The sequence below is a fragment of the Podospora pseudoanserina genome, chromosome 2 (assembly GCF_035222485.1).
Source record: "Podospora pseudoanserina strain CBS 124.78 chromosome 2, whole genome shotgun sequence".
Lineage (NCBI taxonomy): Eukaryota > Fungi > Ascomycota > Sordariomycetes > Sordariales > Podosporaceae > Podospora > Podospora pseudoanserina.
This window is the reverse complement of record NC_085921.1, coordinates 3,929,923-3,946,741: the sequence shown is the minus strand read 5'-3', so window position 1 is coordinate 3,946,741 and position 16,819 is coordinate 3,929,923. Positions and strand designations below refer to the sequence as shown.

The 16,819-nt window shown below is 52.0% G+C and overlaps 8 protein-coding genes across 8 annotated transcripts; 3 read left to right on the top strand and 5 right to left on the bottom strand.

Annotated features, from left to right (window-relative positions):
* Nucleotides 1–440: 440 nt before the first annotated feature.
* Nucleotides 441–1,686, bottom strand: QC764_210600 (uncharacterized protein; the record flags this gene model as incomplete). The annotated part of the gene is made up of 3 exons (XM_062944766.1): nt 441–736; nt 812–1,251; nt 1,406–1,686. The coding sequence occupies 3 exons, from the start codon at nt 1,684–1,686 to the stop codon at nt 441–443; spliced, it is 1,017 nt and encodes a 338-aa protein (XP_062803629.1).
* A 143-nt stretch (nt 1,687–1,829) lies between these two features.
* QC764_210590 (uncharacterized protein) lies at nt 1,830–4,740 on the bottom strand (the record flags this gene model as incomplete). Its single annotated transcript, XM_062944765.1, has 7 exons — nt 4,182–4,740; nt 3,878–4,153; nt 3,595–3,786; nt 3,500–3,535; nt 3,098–3,446; nt 2,432–3,034; nt 1,830–2,369 (listed from the first exon to the last, which is right to left on the bottom strand). The coding sequence occupies exons 2-7, from the start codon at nt 3,889–3,891 to the stop codon at nt 1,830–1,832; spliced, it is 1,734 nt and encodes a 577-aa protein (XP_062803628.1). The 5' UTR covers nt 3,892–4,153; nt 4,182–4,740.
* A 67-nt stretch (nt 4,741–4,807) lies between these two features.
* On the top strand, nt 4,808–7,575 carry TOM40 (translocase of outer mitochondrial membrane). The gene is made up of 5 exons (XM_062944764.1): nt 4,808–5,424; nt 5,491–5,575; nt 5,701–5,779; nt 5,835–6,482; nt 6,536–7,575. Exons 1-5 carry the CDS (start codon nt 5,280–5,282, stop codon nt 6,641–6,643), a joined length of 1,065 nt encoding a protein of 354 aa, XP_062803627.1. The 5' UTR covers nt 4,808–5,279; the 3' UTR covers nt 6,644–7,575.
* A 193-nt stretch (nt 7,576–7,768) lies between these two features.
* Nucleotides 7,769–9,111, top strand: QC764_210570 (uncharacterized protein). Its single transcript, XM_062944763.1, has 2 exons — nt 7,769–8,178; nt 8,260–9,111. The coding sequence occupies exons 1-2, from the start codon at nt 7,980–7,982 to the stop codon at nt 9,009–9,011; spliced, it is 951 nt and encodes a 316-aa protein (XP_062803626.1). The 5' UTR covers nt 7,769–7,979; the 3' UTR covers nt 9,012–9,111.
* Nucleotides 9,112–10,323, bottom strand: CWC2 (Pre-mRNA-splicing factor; the record flags this gene model as incomplete). Its single annotated transcript, XM_062944762.1, has 1 exon — nt 9,112–10,323. The coding sequence occupies one exon, from the start codon at nt 10,321–10,323 to the stop codon at nt 9,112–9,114; it is 1,212 nt and encodes a 403-aa protein (XP_062803625.1).
* A 361-nt stretch (nt 10,324–10,684) lies between these two features.
* RBG2 (Ribosome-interacting GTPase 2) lies at nt 10,685–12,373 on the top strand. The gene is made up of 6 exons (XM_062944761.1): nt 10,685–10,862; nt 10,943–10,971; nt 11,028–11,042; nt 11,098–11,122; nt 11,180–11,611; nt 11,666–12,373. Exons 1-6 carry the CDS (start codon nt 10,834–10,836, stop codon nt 12,249–12,251), a joined length of 1,116 nt encoding a protein of 371 aa, XP_062803624.1. The 5' UTR covers nt 10,685–10,833; the 3' UTR covers nt 12,252–12,373.
* Nucleotides 12,374–12,781: 408 nt separating this feature from the next.
* Nucleotides 12,782–13,451, bottom strand: QC764_210540 (uncharacterized protein; the record flags this gene model as incomplete). The annotated part of the gene is made up of 3 exons (XM_062944760.1): nt 12,782–13,072; nt 13,141–13,224; nt 13,288–13,451. The coding sequence occupies 3 exons, from the start codon at nt 13,449–13,451 to the stop codon at nt 12,952–12,954; spliced, it is 369 nt and encodes a 122-aa protein (XP_062803623.1). The 3' UTR covers nt 12,782–12,951.
* A 716-nt stretch (nt 13,452–14,167) lies between these two features.
* Nucleotides 14,168–15,975, bottom strand: QC764_210530 (uncharacterized protein; the record flags this gene model as incomplete). The annotated part of the gene is made up of 4 exons (XM_062944759.1): nt 15,679–15,975; nt 15,530–15,606; nt 15,042–15,468; nt 14,168–14,986 (listed from the first exon to the last, which is right to left on the bottom strand). The coding sequence occupies exons 1-4, from the start codon at nt 15,700–15,702 to the stop codon at nt 14,168–14,170; spliced, it is 1,347 nt and encodes a 448-aa protein (XP_062803622.1). The 5' UTR covers nt 15,703–15,975.
* Nucleotides 15,976–16,819: the final 844 nt, after the last annotated feature.

Genomic DNA, 16,819 nt, shown 5'->3' with positions numbered 1-16,819 from the left:
AGAGAAGGAAGGGATCTGATCCGAAAATGATTAAGTAGTCACAAGGCAAACCACCTCTCCCTTCATCTCGATATACAGAGCTTTTCACGGGTACAAACATGTGCCTGCCTTTGCGCGGAATTTGCACGGCTCCTTCAAACGCGGAAATCCACGCAAACTTGCATTCGTCACGGCCTTCGGCAATATGACGCTATACGGTATCCAGTATGGATTCGCCGAACCACTCACTGATCACTGTCTTGAAGGTTGCAAAGTGTGGGAAGCAAGGGTCGCTCAGGGCTCTATCTCGATTCTCAAGTCATAACACCATCACATACCAACCCCTGAGCACACCTCCCGCTCGCCGCGTTTCTGTCAAGCCTGGCATGCCAAGGGCAGCTGTCCAAGTATCGAGATTCAGCGGGCGTGTCTCCCCATGTTTCACACCTCCCAATCAATCATCAGTGTCTAAAAGCCCTAAACTCCCTTCTCCACCATCCCACGAAATCCTGGGTCGACACGTCAATGCCCAAGTCTTTCAATGCCTTGGTACTGAGGTGACAATCGTAAGGTCGCTGGACACTTGCATTCGGGTCGTTCCCTTCCGTGTTGGGCTTGATCCGGTCGATGGGCAATCCGTTGATCTCTGCAAATAACTGACAAATCTCATACTTGGTGTACTTATCCTCGCTCGAGAATTGGAGAATCCTCGGCAGCGAGTTCCGATCACTGGTCTCTAGATACTTGGCAGCGATGTCTACCAGGGACCATTAGCCTCCCCGTTCCTTAAAAATTGTCGAGGTTGTTGGGGGCAAACTCAGAAAATGCTCACCTTTGAGCACCCGGCCAATGTCCTCGGTGTTTGTTGGGTAGCGGAGAGCCCAATGATCCATGTTTATATTGGCACCCTCCTGCTGAGCTTTGAGTACTGAATCCATCAAGACATTCACCGCACTTTCAGCGTTGCTCTTAGCTGAGCCGTAGAGGACGGGTACACGTAACACCACTCCCAGACCTTCCTTTCCGGCCATCTTGAATTCATGGAGGACTGCCCGCTCGCCCTCGAGCTTGGTCTGTCCATACAGGTTGGTCGGGGCAGGCTCGGCGTTGTTCTCATAAGGAGCATCGCCGGGCTTGCCGGGGAACACGTAGTCGGTGGAAATGTAAGTCAACAAGATGCCTCTCTCTGCGCAGAGCCGAGCAAGTGTGCGAGGTGCCTCGACGTTGAGAGTTCGTGTTCCCTCGGGGTCTTTGTCAACCTTGTCGGGAAACCTGTTGGCAGCGGCTTTGATAACATGTGGGTTAGTTTGAGAGCTGTGCTATCAAATCAGATGAGATGCTAGTCTTGACGTACAGTGAACCACCACTTGTGGTCTGCGTTATTGTTAGTCAGTCACATCTCTTTTGTTTGCTGTGTGATACGTACTTGACATCGTCGAGGACCTTCTTCAGCTCATCAGCATTGGTCAAGTCAACCTTCAAGATGTCAGTGCCATCAGCGCGGGAGAAGCCAGTTCCTTTGACAGTCCAGTCATTGTTTGCAAAAGCCTTAAGCACCTGCCTTCCCAACAGGCCGGTAGCTCCCGTGACAACTGCTGTCTTGCCGCCCATAATGGAAATCGAAGAGTATGATAGAAGGCTCGTGGTGAAACTGGCCGGAAGCTGCCCTCCGAATCGCTTGCATTGGGCGCAGAGGGGTAACGTCATCGCCTTTGTCCGTGTGGGTTAGGGTTAATGTCGCGCGGCCGAGGTTCAATTCATGAACATTCTAACAGTTTGATATTCATACTACTCATTATTCAAGTAACCGCTGAATAAATAAAATCACCAAACAGTGTTCTTCCGGCCATTTAATCCTCGTCTTCAACCTTGTCCTCCACCATCTCCTTCGCAGTGTTATTCACAATCTTCTCTGTCACCGGTCTCTCCCCTCCACTGAAACTACCGCTGACACTTCTCAGTCCACCAGTATTACTCACACTGATGCTCCCCTTCCTATTCCCCGTGGCAAACCCCACCGTGACTTCGGTGGCACTAGGTGGAGTCCCCATCATCATGGCCGGAATACTAATCGGACTAAGCTGTTTCCCAAAGTCATCGAACCCAGGCGGCACCGGGATCCTTATATCCTCTGGGCTGCCAGGTATCATCCGCGGGTCGAGGCCCGGAATGTGAATTCGCTTTGCCTCGTTCTGATATGCTGCAGGAATGATCTCGATAATTTCGTCTCGGGGGAACTTAAGCTTGGGAATGTCTCGAGTAGAGCAGTGCATTAGGTAAGAGTACAGAACCCTCAAGACCGACTCGTGGGCGATGATCAAAAGATCATTTTGCTCACGCTCAAGCTCAAGAATGATGGGTTCGAGGCGCACGGCTAGGTCATGGTAGGACTAAAAGGGGGTTAGGGGACAATATAAATAATCAAGAAAGGAAAAAGAAAAAGAAAACATACCTCAGCGCGGGGATACCGATGATGATACGGATCCAACTCGTGCTTCTCCACCTCTTCAGGATACAAATTTCTGATCGCCCTCTCCGAAAGCTTCTCACACACTCCCGGGTTAATTTGTGACATTTGGCTTCTGTGTCGAACTTTGTACCCCAACTTCTCAAGAGGCTCGGCTGTCTGAATTGTCCGCAGCCTGGTCGACGTCCAAATCGTGAGCGGACGCAGAGGAACATCAGGGCCGCCCTGATCGATAATCGCCTGTCGCTCTTGCTCTCGATGCCGCATAAGCGTCTCGGCCATAACTTGAGCATACGCCTCGCCCTCGGCGGAGAGCGGCGCATCGGCCTTGTAAGAATCCTCCTCAGTAGCGGTACCTGCACGGACAAAGAAGGTGGTACGGTGTTTGATGTGGAGGTTGGTGAGATAGAAAACAATACGGTGCGAGAGGTAGTTGAAGCTGACGTTGTTGTAAAAGAAGGCCTGGCCAGCGTTGATCATCTTGACGTAGTTGAGCTCTTCCTCTGCCATGGTTTCAAATACGGGAATCTTCGTCTCGATGCGTTTGAGATAGCGTTTGGCGGCCTCATCTGGGTCCATGCCGTGGAACTGCACACTGTGAGCATTTCCGTCTGCTCGCAAGGCGCAGCTACCATTGTTTTTTGTACTTACATCTGGAGACGAAATCTTGACATTTCGGGCGTTTTCTTTGAGGATCTCTTGATCATCCACAAAAGACTCGATAAACAGTGTCTGAACATCATGCTTGGCAAATTCTTTGGCAAGGGCACGACGGCCGCTTGCGGTGGGATTCACGGCGTCGTAAATCGCAACCTGACCATTTTCATGGTTCAGCCAGCCGTAAATATCCTCCCTGCATTTCTTGAGGATTTTCTGGCGAAGCATGACAGACGCTGGCGAGGCATTGGGGTAGAAATAGTCCTGTGGAACATGGCCTCCTTGGCCAACCGTAGCTCGGCGGTAGTCACCAAGGTGGAATATGCGAGTCTTGACACCAAGCCTATGGGTATGTTAGTTTCACATTGCGTCCTGCCACATAGAAGGGGAACATACCAAGAGAGATAGCGAGCCATGGAGACACAGATGTGACTGATAAACTGCTTGTCAGCCACGAAACGGTGCATGTGGTTTCACCGAGGGGAACCTACGTCTTTCCTCTAGCTGGAAGGCCAACCATTACGATGGCGATTCTCCCCGAATGGAAGAGACGACCAGACATGGTGCTGTACAACTGGGCTGGGGCCAAATTGCCCACCTCGCTTGGGACATCGTGAATACCATCGATGAAAGTTGAACTCTTGCGGCGGTAGCGTGGGGCATTGGCCGCGATTTCGGCAGTTCTGTCATCATTAGCGATGCTGTCCCTGATGCCCTTCATTGATCGAGGCTCGACGGAGCTGTGCTGTCTAGGAGTCTCCACCATTGACTTACAGGAGTGTATCCATGGTGATTATTCAAGACTGTCCGCGTTTTGCGAGCGTCCAGTAGGATGTACACGGGAGAGAGGGTAATATTCTGCGTCTCGGATTACGAAGTGATCTCTGCAACTGGTGATGCCCCTCTTTTATCTTCAACCTTGCCAAGTCAGGTAGGTCGTAGGTCGAGATGGTTTTTGCCAAGAAAGACGTCTAACTCGACGAGGGGCCGTGTGTGTGGATGAATATGTTTGTCACACCAGCTGTGGATGAAGAAGAGGGCTTCCCAAAGCTCGGATGAAGAAGAGGGCTTCCCAAAGCTCGGATTCGGCGTCGCCTCTTTATACAGAATGATGTAACAGGTGACTTATGGGCCACAGATAAGCATTGGCGGGCAAATCTCAGATGAGGAGCGAAGTTCGTGGGACTTGGGCCTGGTACGGGGACTCCACTTTCAGCGTGGAGGTTAAACGGGATGGAGAATGGGGGACAAGATGAACGACAAGCGGATGAAACAAAATCAGAAGCCGTGAGCAAATGGAAGCGTGTAGTGTAAGGGCGGCGAATGCGACGCTGCTATCCGCTTAGAGACGACCGACGTGAAGCAAGTGCAAGAGGCTCCCACGGGGCGCTATTAAGATCGAAGGTGGAAGAATCCGGGCTTCCGCTGGAGGGAACGGGCCAAGGGCGAGGCGCCACTGCGCATTACCTATGTGCCTACCTTACACTGTTAGTGATCAACCCTCCCGTCAAACAAGGGAACGGCCACTGTGGCACGTCAAAGATCATGAGTTGAATATACTGCAACTATGAGACATTCAACACACAGCTACCCCTCACTCGGATAGAATTTCAAGTCTCCAGTCTTGCCGTCTGGAAGAAGCATATGTGACATGTAGTTTTGATGTTTCAATGACTTTCTTTATCGCATCTTATCGGGTGCTATGCTGGGCAAGAGACTTGCTCCTACCTACTTAGTGTAGTACCTGGATACTGCTCTATGTACGGAGTTTTTCGTACAGAATTCGGTCGTGACTTTCTCCGGACCCGGCCGTGGCGGGCGGTTCGGTGTCGTCACCTGGATTTGGGTGCTGCGAGTTCTGCTCGTTCCTTGGCGACCACTAACAAACATGGAGCAAGCCCCACCAAAAAATGCAGCGCAAGGGCCAACAAACTGGGCAAGCCTGCTGCACCGCGAAATTTTTGGCCTGGCTCTTGCCTTCGTCGTCAAGCTCAGGTCTTAGCAAACCAGACGAGAGTCTCCAGCAAGCTGCTCAAACTCCACGACATCGCGAGAACCCCTCGGACCAGCCCCGGCGATTTCACTACCACCTGCCCTCTCCTCCCGCCGAGGAAACTTCTGTTCCGATATAGAATCAGCCGAAACCAGCCCTTCACAAGCTGCGATTGCTCTCATAATGGCGTCCAGCTACAGCTCGCCATTTGCGGCATTGCAAAATAACCCCATCTTCTCCGGTCTCTCAGATGTTTACAATGCTTTCCAAGAGAGGAGAGCAAAGCTCGGCTTGTCAAATCCCGGAAAGGTAGAAGACATCTCCAAGGGTATGTGACTCTAGAAGAAAAAGACGTTGGCATTGGGAAGTGGCGCTGACTGTGTCCAACTTGCAGAGGTCAACCGAGATGTTCTTGCCCAGCAGCACATGTTCTCCGGCCTTCGCGCCGAGCTCACAAAGCCTTTCAGCCTGAGCCCTCTGTACGTTTCCTTCTATACAACGGCAACCATGATTTCAACATGTACCAGCGTCACCGCGATGCGCCGATGGATATGGTTGCTGGCGGCCGAAGTTACAAGACATGATCCTAACTGGCAATCTCAAGGTTTCAAGTATCACATCAGTTTGCGCTGGGCGAGCGTCTGAACCCCTATACATTTGCAGCTCTTTACGGAACCAATCGGGTATGTGACTTGGCGGGACTATTACTTCTGGCATTTTCTAATATGTGGTGCATAGTGTTTCGCCCAGGGCAGCATTGATGAGGTTGGCGCTCTTTCTGGACGATTCAACTGGAGATGGGGCCCCGACTCGACACACGTCAGCAAGTCGCAGTTCCAGGTCGGCACCGGACAGGGTGATTCCATCCAGCTCGAGCACGAATACAATGGCGCCGACTTTGTGGCCTCACTCAAGGCCCTCAACCCCTCCGTCCTCGAGGGCGGTTTGAGCGGTATCCTTATCGGTCATTACATGCAGTCGCTCACTCCCAAACTTGCCGTCGGCCTCGAAGCTGTTTGGCAACGTCAGTCGAGACTCGAACCTCCGGTAACGGCCGTCAGTTATGTTGCCCGTTACAAGGCCGAGGACTGGATCGCCAGCGCTCAGTTGCAGGCCCAGGGTGCTCTGAATACCTCGTACTGGCGCCGCCTCTCTGACAAGGTTCAGGCTGGTGTCGATATGTCGCTTAGTGTTGCTCCTGCTAACCCCATGTTGGGTGGCGGTCTCCAGAAGGAGGGCGTTACTGCTTTCGGAGCCAAGTACGACTTCAGAATGTCGACTTTCCGGGCGCAGATCGACTCGAAGGGCAGACTTGGCTGTGTGCTCGAGAAGCGCGTCATGGCTCCTCTCATGATGACTTTCTCTGCTGACGTTGACCACATGACGGTACGTAATTGTACCATAACAAATCGCGAACGTTTCACTAACTTTGTCAACAGCAACAAGCGAAGGTGGGCGTTGCGATTGCCATCGAGGCTGCCCCTGAGATGGACGAGCAGGAGATGATGGCCGCCTCCCAGGCTGCCCCGGTCAACATCCCCTTCTAAATGTTGCCGCAGGTCCGCGGATAATGTAAGATATTACAGGCCTTGTATCTTCGCCCCTCACGCTCGAGATCGCATATCCAACTTAATTCCCGCCCAGTTCCTGTCGGGCAGTGACAACTGACCAGTTTGCCGGATGCCATTGCCGGTGATGATGCTCGCAATCTGTTATCCATTCTTCACCCCCTGTTTTACTATGAAGGGTTGGCTTCCGTGGCCCGCCTACGACCAATAACGACATCGCCAAGGGGTTTCCGTCGATCACGAGCGCAACGGTCATTGAATGATGGCCTTTTATGGACGGGACGATGGACGTTTTCTGTTTTTTTTGACCCCCATTCCGCGCTCACGATATCTCTCTCCGAACACTAAGAGAAGCATGCCCCCCAGTCCTCGACCTAATCATTTTCAGAAGACGGTCAATATATGTGGCGATGATGTCCAAATAGAGAAAGTGGCGCGAATCTGTACTATAGATGTTTTGAATTATGGCGGTGGCTGGGTGGGGTTTTGGGGTTTGGGTTGGTTTGTGGTTGCAAGTGGTCTTGTCATTTTGTGTTTCTCCCCATTCTTGTCAAAAGCTGTCTTTCCTCATGACGACATACCAAAACACTGGGGGCAGGGGTGAACGAAAGGGAAAGGAGCAGAACAAGAGATCGTCCGCGACAAGCAAAGTTTGCCGATGCGCAAAATATTACCAGAGGTCGGTCGATTTGGGCCCGAGTCCGTCTATTCCCATATCCAGCGCGATGTGGCTCAGCACAGGCTTGGTCCTAATGCTCATCAATGGCCAACGCCTGGTGGTACTTTAAGGCTTTCTATCTATTGTGCCTCCTTCCAGGTTGTGTATATATATAAACCCCCGGTGCTGTAAAATAACGAATTATTTCTTCTTGTCCATGTTCACACACGCATTTCTTTATTACAGAACGAACCAATTTATACTGATGGTGATTGCAAAGGCATCGCACGACACAGAAAGGGTGGGACATTTTGCGCTGGTTGCCATACAGTTGTCCGTGGTTGCAGCTGTGTACGTGTGAGATACCTAGGGAAAATAGCAGAAATTCCTAACTCCACCCACCCTGTCTGGATCAATGGCTTATATCTCAAGCACTCCGACTGAGCATCCTCAATTGCATCCGATTCTACCGGGCCCAAAACATTTTGTTGCTGCAAGTATCAGGAAAGCACGAGAGTGAGATAATGGATTTCATTAGATAAGACGAATTGCGGCTCTTATCAATAAGAGTCTATTTACACGACCTTTTGATATCACAATTGATTTGCGTTTCCCACTTGAACAACTCGTTCTAAACAATTCCAGAAGTGTTACAAAATGACGATAAACTTATTTCAGGACCCGATATCTTCATATCGTGAGTCAGACACCGATGATGACCTTGACAATGAGATCGTCGAGCTGGAGCGCAAGCTGGCCGCAGCCAAAGCCAAGCGTTGCAAACACCCCCGATCCCGGCTTGAGGGCGACTCATCATCATCATCATCATCACCGGAACAACCGCTGTTGGCACCTAGTTTGTTTCACCCCCCTTTTTTTACCCCCTGATTGATTCTTGGGGGAAAAGATTACAGGTTTACTAATTTTCTGGTGGTAGACCTTCCAAACCACTTCCACCTCCTCCTCTCAGACTCCGCCCTCCCACTGGGGAGCTTCGCCTTTTCGTCCGGGCTGGAGTCGTACCTCGCCCACGGCCACAAGTCAAACCCTTACCACCCTCACACATCCTTCGCAGCGTTTCTCCCACTGTCGATAAGCTCCTACGCGTCCACCACCCTGCCGTTTGTCCTCTCGGCGCATCGGGACCTGTCACTGTCGAATCTGGTCGAGCTAGATGACGCCCAGGACGCAAGCATAATCTGCACTGTTGGCCGTCGGGCGAGTGTAGCCCAAGGGAGGGCGCTGCTGGGGATATGGGAGAGGTCGTTTTCGCAATCCCTCCCCCCCCTAGGTTCGTCAGTGGTAACGGCAGCGCAAAGGGGTGATCTCAAGGCTTTTGGGCTGCTGGTCAAAAGGGGGTCGAGCAAGGAGATCCCGGACGCGAGCGCTCATCTTGCGCCGCTGTTTGGGGCGATATGTTCTGTTGTTGGACTGAGTCTGCAGCAGACGGCGTATATCTTTTTATTTGGGCATGTCAAAGCACTCGTCTCAGCAGCGGTTAGGGCAGGGATGTTTGGGCCATATCAAGCGCAAAAGATACTTGCTGGGGAGACGGTGCAGGAGCTGATCACGGAGATGATCAAGCGGGAGTGGAGGACCAAGGTCGAAAGAGCAGGGCAGAATGTACCGGTTATGGATCTTTGGTTCGGGAGGCATGAGGTGCTTTATTCAAGGATATTTAATAGTTAGGTGAGACAGATGTGGTATCATTATGCCTTTTGTGTAGCCAAGTTATATTCATGAGAAAAGGAACGCCATGATGATATTCTACAAAGTCGGTTGAGTTGGCTTAGTCCGAGTCGCTGTCGTATGCCACCAACGGCCCTGTAGATGTCTTGGGTGCTGGTGTTGAAGCAACTGCTACCTGGGCGCCTTGAAGCGCGGCGAGAGTGCTGCTGGAGAATATCCCGCCCTGCTGCTGCTGTTGTGGTGGTGGTTGATCATACTGTTGTTCCTGCATCATCTCCTGTTCCGCCGCCTCCAGCATCAGCCTCTGCTCATGCTCCAACTCGAACCCTTCCCTTCCCCTTGGATTAACAGCATTAGGCCCCCTGGCAAAATGAACCTCATCCGGCGCTTCGTACCCCTCCAACCCATACCCGCTTTCAATCTTTCTTCTCTTCCTCGCCTCTGGGTCCTTCCCTTCAATTTCAGCCACAAACTCAGCGGGCAGAGCTTTTCTGATCGCCTCGGCAGCCTGCTCCTCGATCCTCCTCGCCTCTCGCTTCTGGGCCATGGGATTGGGATCTGGAAGCGACCACCTCAAATTCAAGATCTCATTGCCCTCCAGTGACTGCCACGCCATAGCCTCCTTTGCGAACTCGGCATTGGCTAAGTCCCGGTAGGTGACAAACGCAATGCCCCTGTTGGAAAGCACCCTTATTCTTTCAATCGGTCCCCATTCAGCAAAGTGGCGCGCGACAATCTCCTCGATATCATCCGACACATGAATCCTCCCCACGTAAATCGTGCGGTTTTGCCGACTGAAAGACCCAACACCACCCATGTCATCGCGGTAATCCGAGAACTTGTCGCGGCCGAAACAGTCGACATTTTGGGGGAAGATGTCGTACGGGCCGGGAAGACGGTGAAGGTAGTCGCAGTCCTGACCCTTGTGGCAGACACCGCGGGCAAAGTATAGGCAGAAGAAGGCGCCTGGATGGCCATCGGCTTTGGTGTACCCCGAGTCGAGGGCGATGTTGCATCTTCCCTTGGCGTGGGTTTGGCTCATGGCCGAGTCCTCCTTGTCGCCGCCCGCCCATTTGTTATACCAGATGTTGAATGTCGTGCCGGTTTGTGCTGGGGGTTCCGACTTGACAGTGGCTGGGTCAACTTGGGCGCGCGCTGGTCGCTTCTTGCGGCGAATGATCTTTTTGACCTTCTTCTCGGCGGGCGCGGTGACTTCTGTGGTGTTTTTTGTGGTGGTGAGGGCAAGGCTGTCTTCGGAGGCCATCTCGGGCAGGTTGACGGCCGTGTCTGGCCTGTTGACAACTTCGGCCATGTTTGCGGTTGTGTTATTGGAGAGAATGATGCTGTTGTGTCGTGAATGGCGTGTGTTGAACGATCTATGTTGTATGTATGTTCAGTCACAGTGAAAATTGGTGCGCTGGCGATGAATGCGATGGTTGAATCTTGGACTGGAGCTCTGGAAAGTTTGATGCGGTGAAATGCGCGATTCGAAAGTGATGCTGCTGGCAACGCGCCGAGCGTCACTCGGTAGGTGTGGAAAATTGACAAGCTCCCAGGCACCTTGCTGACCCCAGTTTAAAAGCAAGCTAGTCAAAGTGGGCAGGCGGTGAAAATTTGAGTGTGCCACTCTTGCCCCTCCTGCCCCTCAGAAATTCTGCCAACTTGAGAAACGTGGGGTCTGTCCTGGCTGCTGTCTTGAATTATAGCTGAATATCGGCTTGATACATGAACTTGGTGCTTGTCGCCATCAACCTACGGTTTATACCACTCACCCTTCCGACAGGGACAGTAGAGACACTGTAAAGGTCTCGTAACCGCCAAGATGGTGAACATTACGGAAAAGATCAAGGAGTTAGTCCCTCATTTATCATCATGTTCATCCAGTTGTCTCGTGAGCACAGACTGGCTGACGGAATCGTGAAATAAAATAGGATTGAGGATGAGATGAGGAAGACTCAAAGTTTGTACATACCACCTGGTCTAATCACCCAACACCTCACTAACAGGTATATCTAGAGAATAAGGCAACTGGTAAATTCATACCTTACCACTCTCATATTCGTACAGTATCTAACTCTCACCCTAGAATATCACTTGGGTCTCTTGAAGGGGTAAGTGAGTGGCCCTTCCCCCTCAACACATCCCCTATATACTTACACCATCCCCAGTAAACTCGCCCGTCTCCGCGCACAACTCCTCGAACCTGGCCCGGGCGCCGGCGGTGGTGGTGGCTCCGGTTTCGACGTCAGCAAGTCCGGCGACGCCAGAATAGCCCTCGTCGGCTTCCCCTCCGTCGGTAAATCGACCTTCCTCTCCAAAGTCACTAAGACCAAATCCGAAGTGGCCTCCTATGCCTTCACAACCCTCACCGCCATCCCCGGCGTCCTCGAGTACGGCGGTGCCGAGATCCAACTCCTCGATCTACCCGGTATCATCGAAGGTGCCTCCGAAGGCAAAGGCCGCGGCCGCCAAGTCATCTCCGCCGCCAAAACCAGTGATCTCATCCTCATGGTCCTCGACGCCACCAAGAGAGCCGAACAGCGCGCCCTTCTCGAAGCAGAGCTGGAAGCCGTAGGCATCAGACTCAACCGTGAACCTCCGTACGCCTTTCCTCCCCATTTCCTCCCCCTCCCCCACTAACCCCCCGTCGCTAGTAACATCTACCTCAAACCCAAAAAAGCCGGCGGCATGAAAATCACCTTCCAATCCCCCCCCAAAGGAATCGACGAAAAAATGATCATGAACATCCTCCGCGACTACAAGATCCTCAACTGCGAAGTCCTCATCCGAGACGAGAACTGTACCGTCGACGACCTCATCGACGTCATCATGGCCAACCACCGCAAGTACATCAAGTGCCTCTACGTCTACAACAAGATCGACTCCGTCTCCCTCGACTTCCTCGACAAGCTCGCCCGGGAGCCCCACACGGTTGTCATGTCTTGCGAGCTGGACCTCGGCATCCAGGATGTGATTGACCGGTGCTGGAAGGAGCTGAACCTGGTCAGGATTTACACCAAGAGGAAGGGGAACGACCCCGACTTTAGCGAGGCGTTGATTGTGAGGAGTAATAGCACCATCGAGGATGTGTGTGACAGGATTCATAGGACGCTGAAGGATACGTTCAAGTATGCGCTCGTTTGGGGCGCCAGCGCGAGGCATATACCGCAGAGGGTGGGGTTGAGTCATCCGGTTTGCGATGAGGATGTGGTATATATTGTCAGTGGGTGGAAGGCTTAGTTTTGTTCCGTCGTGGTGGTGGTGGTGGTGGTAGTTAGTCGAGAAAAATATGAGAATGATTCTAGCGCTGAAACAAGTATCAAGATAGGTACTGTTGATGTAATGTGTCTATAAATCGAGATTGAGAGTTGTAGGTGTGGATTATCTGTATCTGGAAGGGGTGATGAAAATGCCATGAGAAGCCCGTACCATGTGTTAAATGTCAAACCGCCACCCTCAATAACAAACATTCTGGTCAAGGCCAGCCAGTAACACAATCACTAACAAAAAAGAAAAAGACGGAGATAATGTATACGGCAGCAATAATACACCACCCCATCAATTGTTTTGTCTGTGGCTAAAAAAGCAAAAGTGTAATCCATCATGTAGTAATCATCTCTCCCCAGTAAAAAAACTCCCCTTCCTTCCCCCCCGATTTCTTTTGGGTAGTCTGGCAAAGTAAAGTGTCAAAGCAAAAACTCTCTAGCAGCCAAACCTCAAACGCCTTTGATGTTTCCCAATGCCTCCCAAACCCCCGATAGACCAATTTGCCCCCTTCACCCCTCTTGTGTAGAGGGAGTGTGTGTACTCTGACAAAAGAAAAAATAGAAGCGATGTAATCAAACAAACAGAAAATAATGGTTTCCGTTATGGTCGGAGGAGAACGGTCATGTCGAAGAGAAAAAGAAAAAGGGTGTTCATGTTTCGCCGTGTCCAATGCCTAGCTGCTGCCGGCAGGAGGAGCAGCGGGCTTGGGCTTGTTGCCGAACAGCAGGCTGCTCTGGCCCGCGGCGTCGAGCTTCTTAGAGGACGCCTGGGCGAAGAGGGATTTGGGCTTGACTCTGTTAGGGGAGTGCGGTTAGCATTTGTGGTCAGAAGATAGGACAGAGGTAGCGAGGTGTGTACTTACTTGCCGACTTGCTTGCTGCGGAAGGCACTCAGCTTGGCTGTGCAAGGGGACATGAGGTTATCCGAGGGGGAAATGTAAGTTTTCCTGGGAGGGTGCGTGTTAGCGACTTGATCAAACAGAAAGTAGAATGATCGAGGGAAGACATACTCCTCCTGTGCCGCCATCTTGTTCTGAAAGACCTGACGGTGGTACTCCATACTCATAGTATCGGGCTTGCCGCAGGTATCAGTCGAGGTCTGGGTCGTGTTGTTGTTGTTGGTGGTAGGAAGCGACATGTTGACGTCCTTGGCAGCGAGGACGTTGGAAGGCATCGTTATATGTTGTTTGACTGATTTACCAGCTGATGGTTGTATGGCGTAATGGTTTGTTTTGGTCGTACAAGAACTGGTTCTTGGTTCGGTCGGTCGGTTGGGCAAGCAACGGGAACGGAAGGGCTCGGGCTGCTACTGGAATGGAGGGTAGGTGCAATCGACGAATCGAATCTGTCCAAGCGATCCGAGCTGAAAGGTAGGTTGCGTAAACAACACGAGATGGGGGAGCCAAAAAAGCAGGATCTGTGTTGTCCGAGGTAGCAAAGATGCTGGTATCTGGAGGCGACGAGGGGCAAGATTGGTGAAGGGAGGGGTTGGTCGGTTTAAATTGGCTGCCAAACTGGGGCGAGAGTCAATGCTGGGCTGTGGGTTGTTTGGACCGTAAGTGAATTGAGCAAGTGTGTGGTGCAGGAAACAGGTTCCGGCAGAAAAAAAACAACAGACTACCGTTTTGGGTAACAACGACCGGGCAACCGAGCATTGACGCACGGGCTCCACAACACCCCAAGCCCTTGCCCCTGGCGAGAGGCACAGTCACGGCGCTCGGCGACTGCGATCACCCCAAAACACCCATTGTTTACAGCGAGAAATCAATAAGTCACTGAAAAATCCCATTCTGTCGGTGGAGCAGTAGATACAAAATATTGATAATGTAATGTCATTCCCAGATGCCAAAAATATTCGCCAGAATCCAAAAGTGTTTATAGCATAAAAAATTAGCGCTTGATGTTGGAGCCAATCTCCGATCTGGTGATGTTGTACTTCTTCAACAACTCCTCAGCCTTTGCTTTTTGAGCAGCAATCTTGGCAGCAACCTCCTTGCCACGGCGGTTCTCGTTCCTGCCCATCTGCTGCAGATGCACCTCATCTGGTCCATCCGCCAGTCTGAGGGTGCGGATCTGAGCCCACATGTTGGCCAAGGGAGTGTCCTGACTGACACCGGCTCCACCGAAGGACTGGACGGCCCTGTCAATGACAGTCAGGGCAGTCTGGGGAACGAGAACCTTGGCCTGGGCGATCTCCTTCAGCGCGGCCTTGGGACCTTGCTCGTCCATCTTGATGGCAGCGTTGAGAACAACCAGGCGAGCAGCGTCAATCTCCAGACGGGACTTGGCAACCCATTCGAGAATAACGCCATGCTCACGAAGCTGCTTGCCGAAGGGAGTCTTTGTCGGGTCGTTGATACGCATAAGCATCCACTCCAAGGCACGCTCAGCAGCACCAATGGTTCTCATGGCGTGGTGGATACGGCCGGGACCGAGACGGCCCTGGATGATCTCGAAGCCACGACCCTCTCCAAGCACAAGGTTGGTAGCCGGGACGCGGACATTGTGGAAGGTAATGTGGCCGTGGCCATGGGGCGCATCGTCGTAGCCGTAGACAGAAAGCATGCGGTGGATAGTGATGCCCTTGGTGTCTGATGGCACAAGGATGACGGATTGCTGCCTGTATGGGTCCTTGTTGTTGGGGTCACTCTTGCCCATGACGATGTAGATCTTGCAGCGCGGGTCACCGGCACCACTGGACCACCATTTCTGTGTTGTGTTGTTAGTGTTACGCAGTGTAGTTGAGCAAGACGATGGCACTTACGGAGCCGTTCAAGACATAGTGATCACCGTCTCTGACCATCTTCAGCTCAATATTCCGAGCATCTGAAGAGGCGACCTGAGGCTCTGTCATGAGGAAAGCCGAACGGATGACACCGTCCATCAAGGGCTTGAGCCACTGAGCCTTTTGGGCATCATTGCCATACTTGGCCAACACCTCCATGTTGCCGGTATCAGGAGCAGCACAGTTGACCGCCTCGGAGGCAACTCTGGACTTGCCCAACCACTCGGCCATCAAGCCATACTCGAGGTTGGTGAAGCCCGGAGACTCCTTGTAGTGACCCTTGGGCAGGAACATGTTCCAGAGGCCGAGGGACCTCGCCTTCTCCTTGAGGTCCTCGAGGATCTTGGGGTGAGCCTGCCATCTCGCCTCACCAACGCCAACCTGGGCCTCAAAGACAGTATCGGCACTGAGATGACATCATTAGACCGGCTGTGGTTTCAATATGGAAAGCGGTGAGGTGAACATACGGAATACACTCTTCATCAACGAATTTGGCAACGATGTCCAACGTCTTCGCGGCCTTGTCGCTAACGCGATCGCGGACCTGCACCTGGATGTTAGTGATATGCTTGCTGGATGCGGAGGTGGAGCGTATGCAACGGGGGCTTCATCATACAGCAATGGGGATCTGGGCCGACATGTTTCTGGTGGCTTTAAACTTTCAACAAGACTTGATTGATTTGGTGAATTGGCAAAAGGTCGGCAAACTCTAAAAGAACAGAGGCAACGGCACTGCTAATAAACGTATGCATCAAGGTCAATACGGGAGCACTTTGAGTTCAATGCATGGCGATGAATGGTTCGGCTCAGCTGATGGTTGAGCCGAGTTCCAAGCTACCCCTTCCCTGCCGAGGTTGATTTCGTGGGGAATGTGGGTCTCTGGCTGCCAAGAGTCCGGGGCCGTCCAATCGAACCCCTCAGTTGGCGCATGCCGTTTTCCGCGCTTTTGTTGTTGGTAAGCATTTCCACTGCACATTTCCATGGGGGAAACACCATGATATCCGGAGCATTCACCTCGGGTCATGTAGCGCGATCAGCTCATTACTAGCAAAACAGGATCTTCTCCAAAATTCAACTTACGATACATGCGTTGACGTCTGTCTCACATGTCCAGCCCCGCTGCCTTACTCATTACTGCGCCTTGAAAACAGTGCTTCAGCGTTATCCCTCAACACCTTGATGGCCAACAGATCAACTATTACTACATCACACTTTATTTTCTCTAGCATAACACAACGAACATATTATCGTGACGTCATGTCTCTGCGCCAGCGTATCAATCAAACAGCCCCCCTATACTTGGCCTAAAACAGACTTGTGTGTTCTCACAGTCGCGAGATGGATCTGATGAGGTGACCAATGTCCTCTGGACCACAATTGTGGCCCAGGATGCTGCGAAGGATGAATGAATATGGTCGCTCGCAGTGTGCTTATTTATAGGGGAAGAAGTATATTTGTACCAATAGGCATCCCATTCGGTGCTGCCGTCCAGTGTCTGGGCCTCTGGCTATCCGGACCGATTTGCTGAGCCATCATGAGACGCTTACGCCGCGAAAGCCCCTCTAGTAACTACGACCATCTGCCACCACCTCACGACACGTTTTCCCACTGGGACTCTGGAAGCAGTCTGAGAATTACGTAGACCTGCAAATCCAGCCAACACCACATTCGTCATTTGCCGCCAGTCACCCTCACGATACTATGGCAGCAACAGCAGGCATCGAGATAAAGCTTTCTTCTAGACCCTTGTAGATCTT

What these genes read in the sequence shown, in the direction of transcription:
- TOM40 (XM_062944764.1), top strand. Translation starts at nt 5,280, where the DNA reads ATGGCGTCCAGCTACAGCTCGCCATTTGCGGCATTGCAAAATAACCCC. An exon ending in GGTAGAAGACATCTCCAAGG is followed by an intron (nt 5,425 to 5,490) that starts GTATGTGACTCT and finishes TCCAACTTGCAG; the next exon opens with AGGTCAACCGAGATGTTCTT. An exon ending in CTCTTTACGGAACCAATCGG is followed by an intron (nt 5,780 to 5,834) that starts GTATGTGACTTG and finishes TGTGGTGCATAG; the next exon opens with TGTTTCGCCCAGGGCAGCAT.
- QC764_210570 (XM_062944763.1), top strand. Translation starts at nt 7,980, where the DNA reads ATGACGATAAACTTATTTCAGGACCCGATATCTTCATATCGTGAGTCA. An exon ending in ACAACCGCTGTTGGCACCTA is followed by an intron (nt 8,179 to 8,259) that starts GTTTGTTTCACC and finishes TTCTGGTGGTAG; the next exon opens with ACCTTCCAAACCACTTCCAC.
- RBG2 (XM_062944761.1), top strand. Translation starts at nt 10,834, where the DNA reads ATGGTGAACATTACGGAAAAGATCAAGGA. An exon ending in ATTACGGAAAAGATCAAGGA is followed by an intron (nt 10,863 to 10,942) that starts GTTAGTCCCTCA and finishes GAAATAAAATAG; the next exon opens with GATTGAGGATGAGATGAGGA. An exon ending in AGACTCAACCGTGAACCTCC is followed by an intron (nt 11,612 to 11,665) that starts GTACGCCTTTCC and finishes CCCCGTCGCTAG; the next exon opens with TAACATCTACCTCAAACCCA.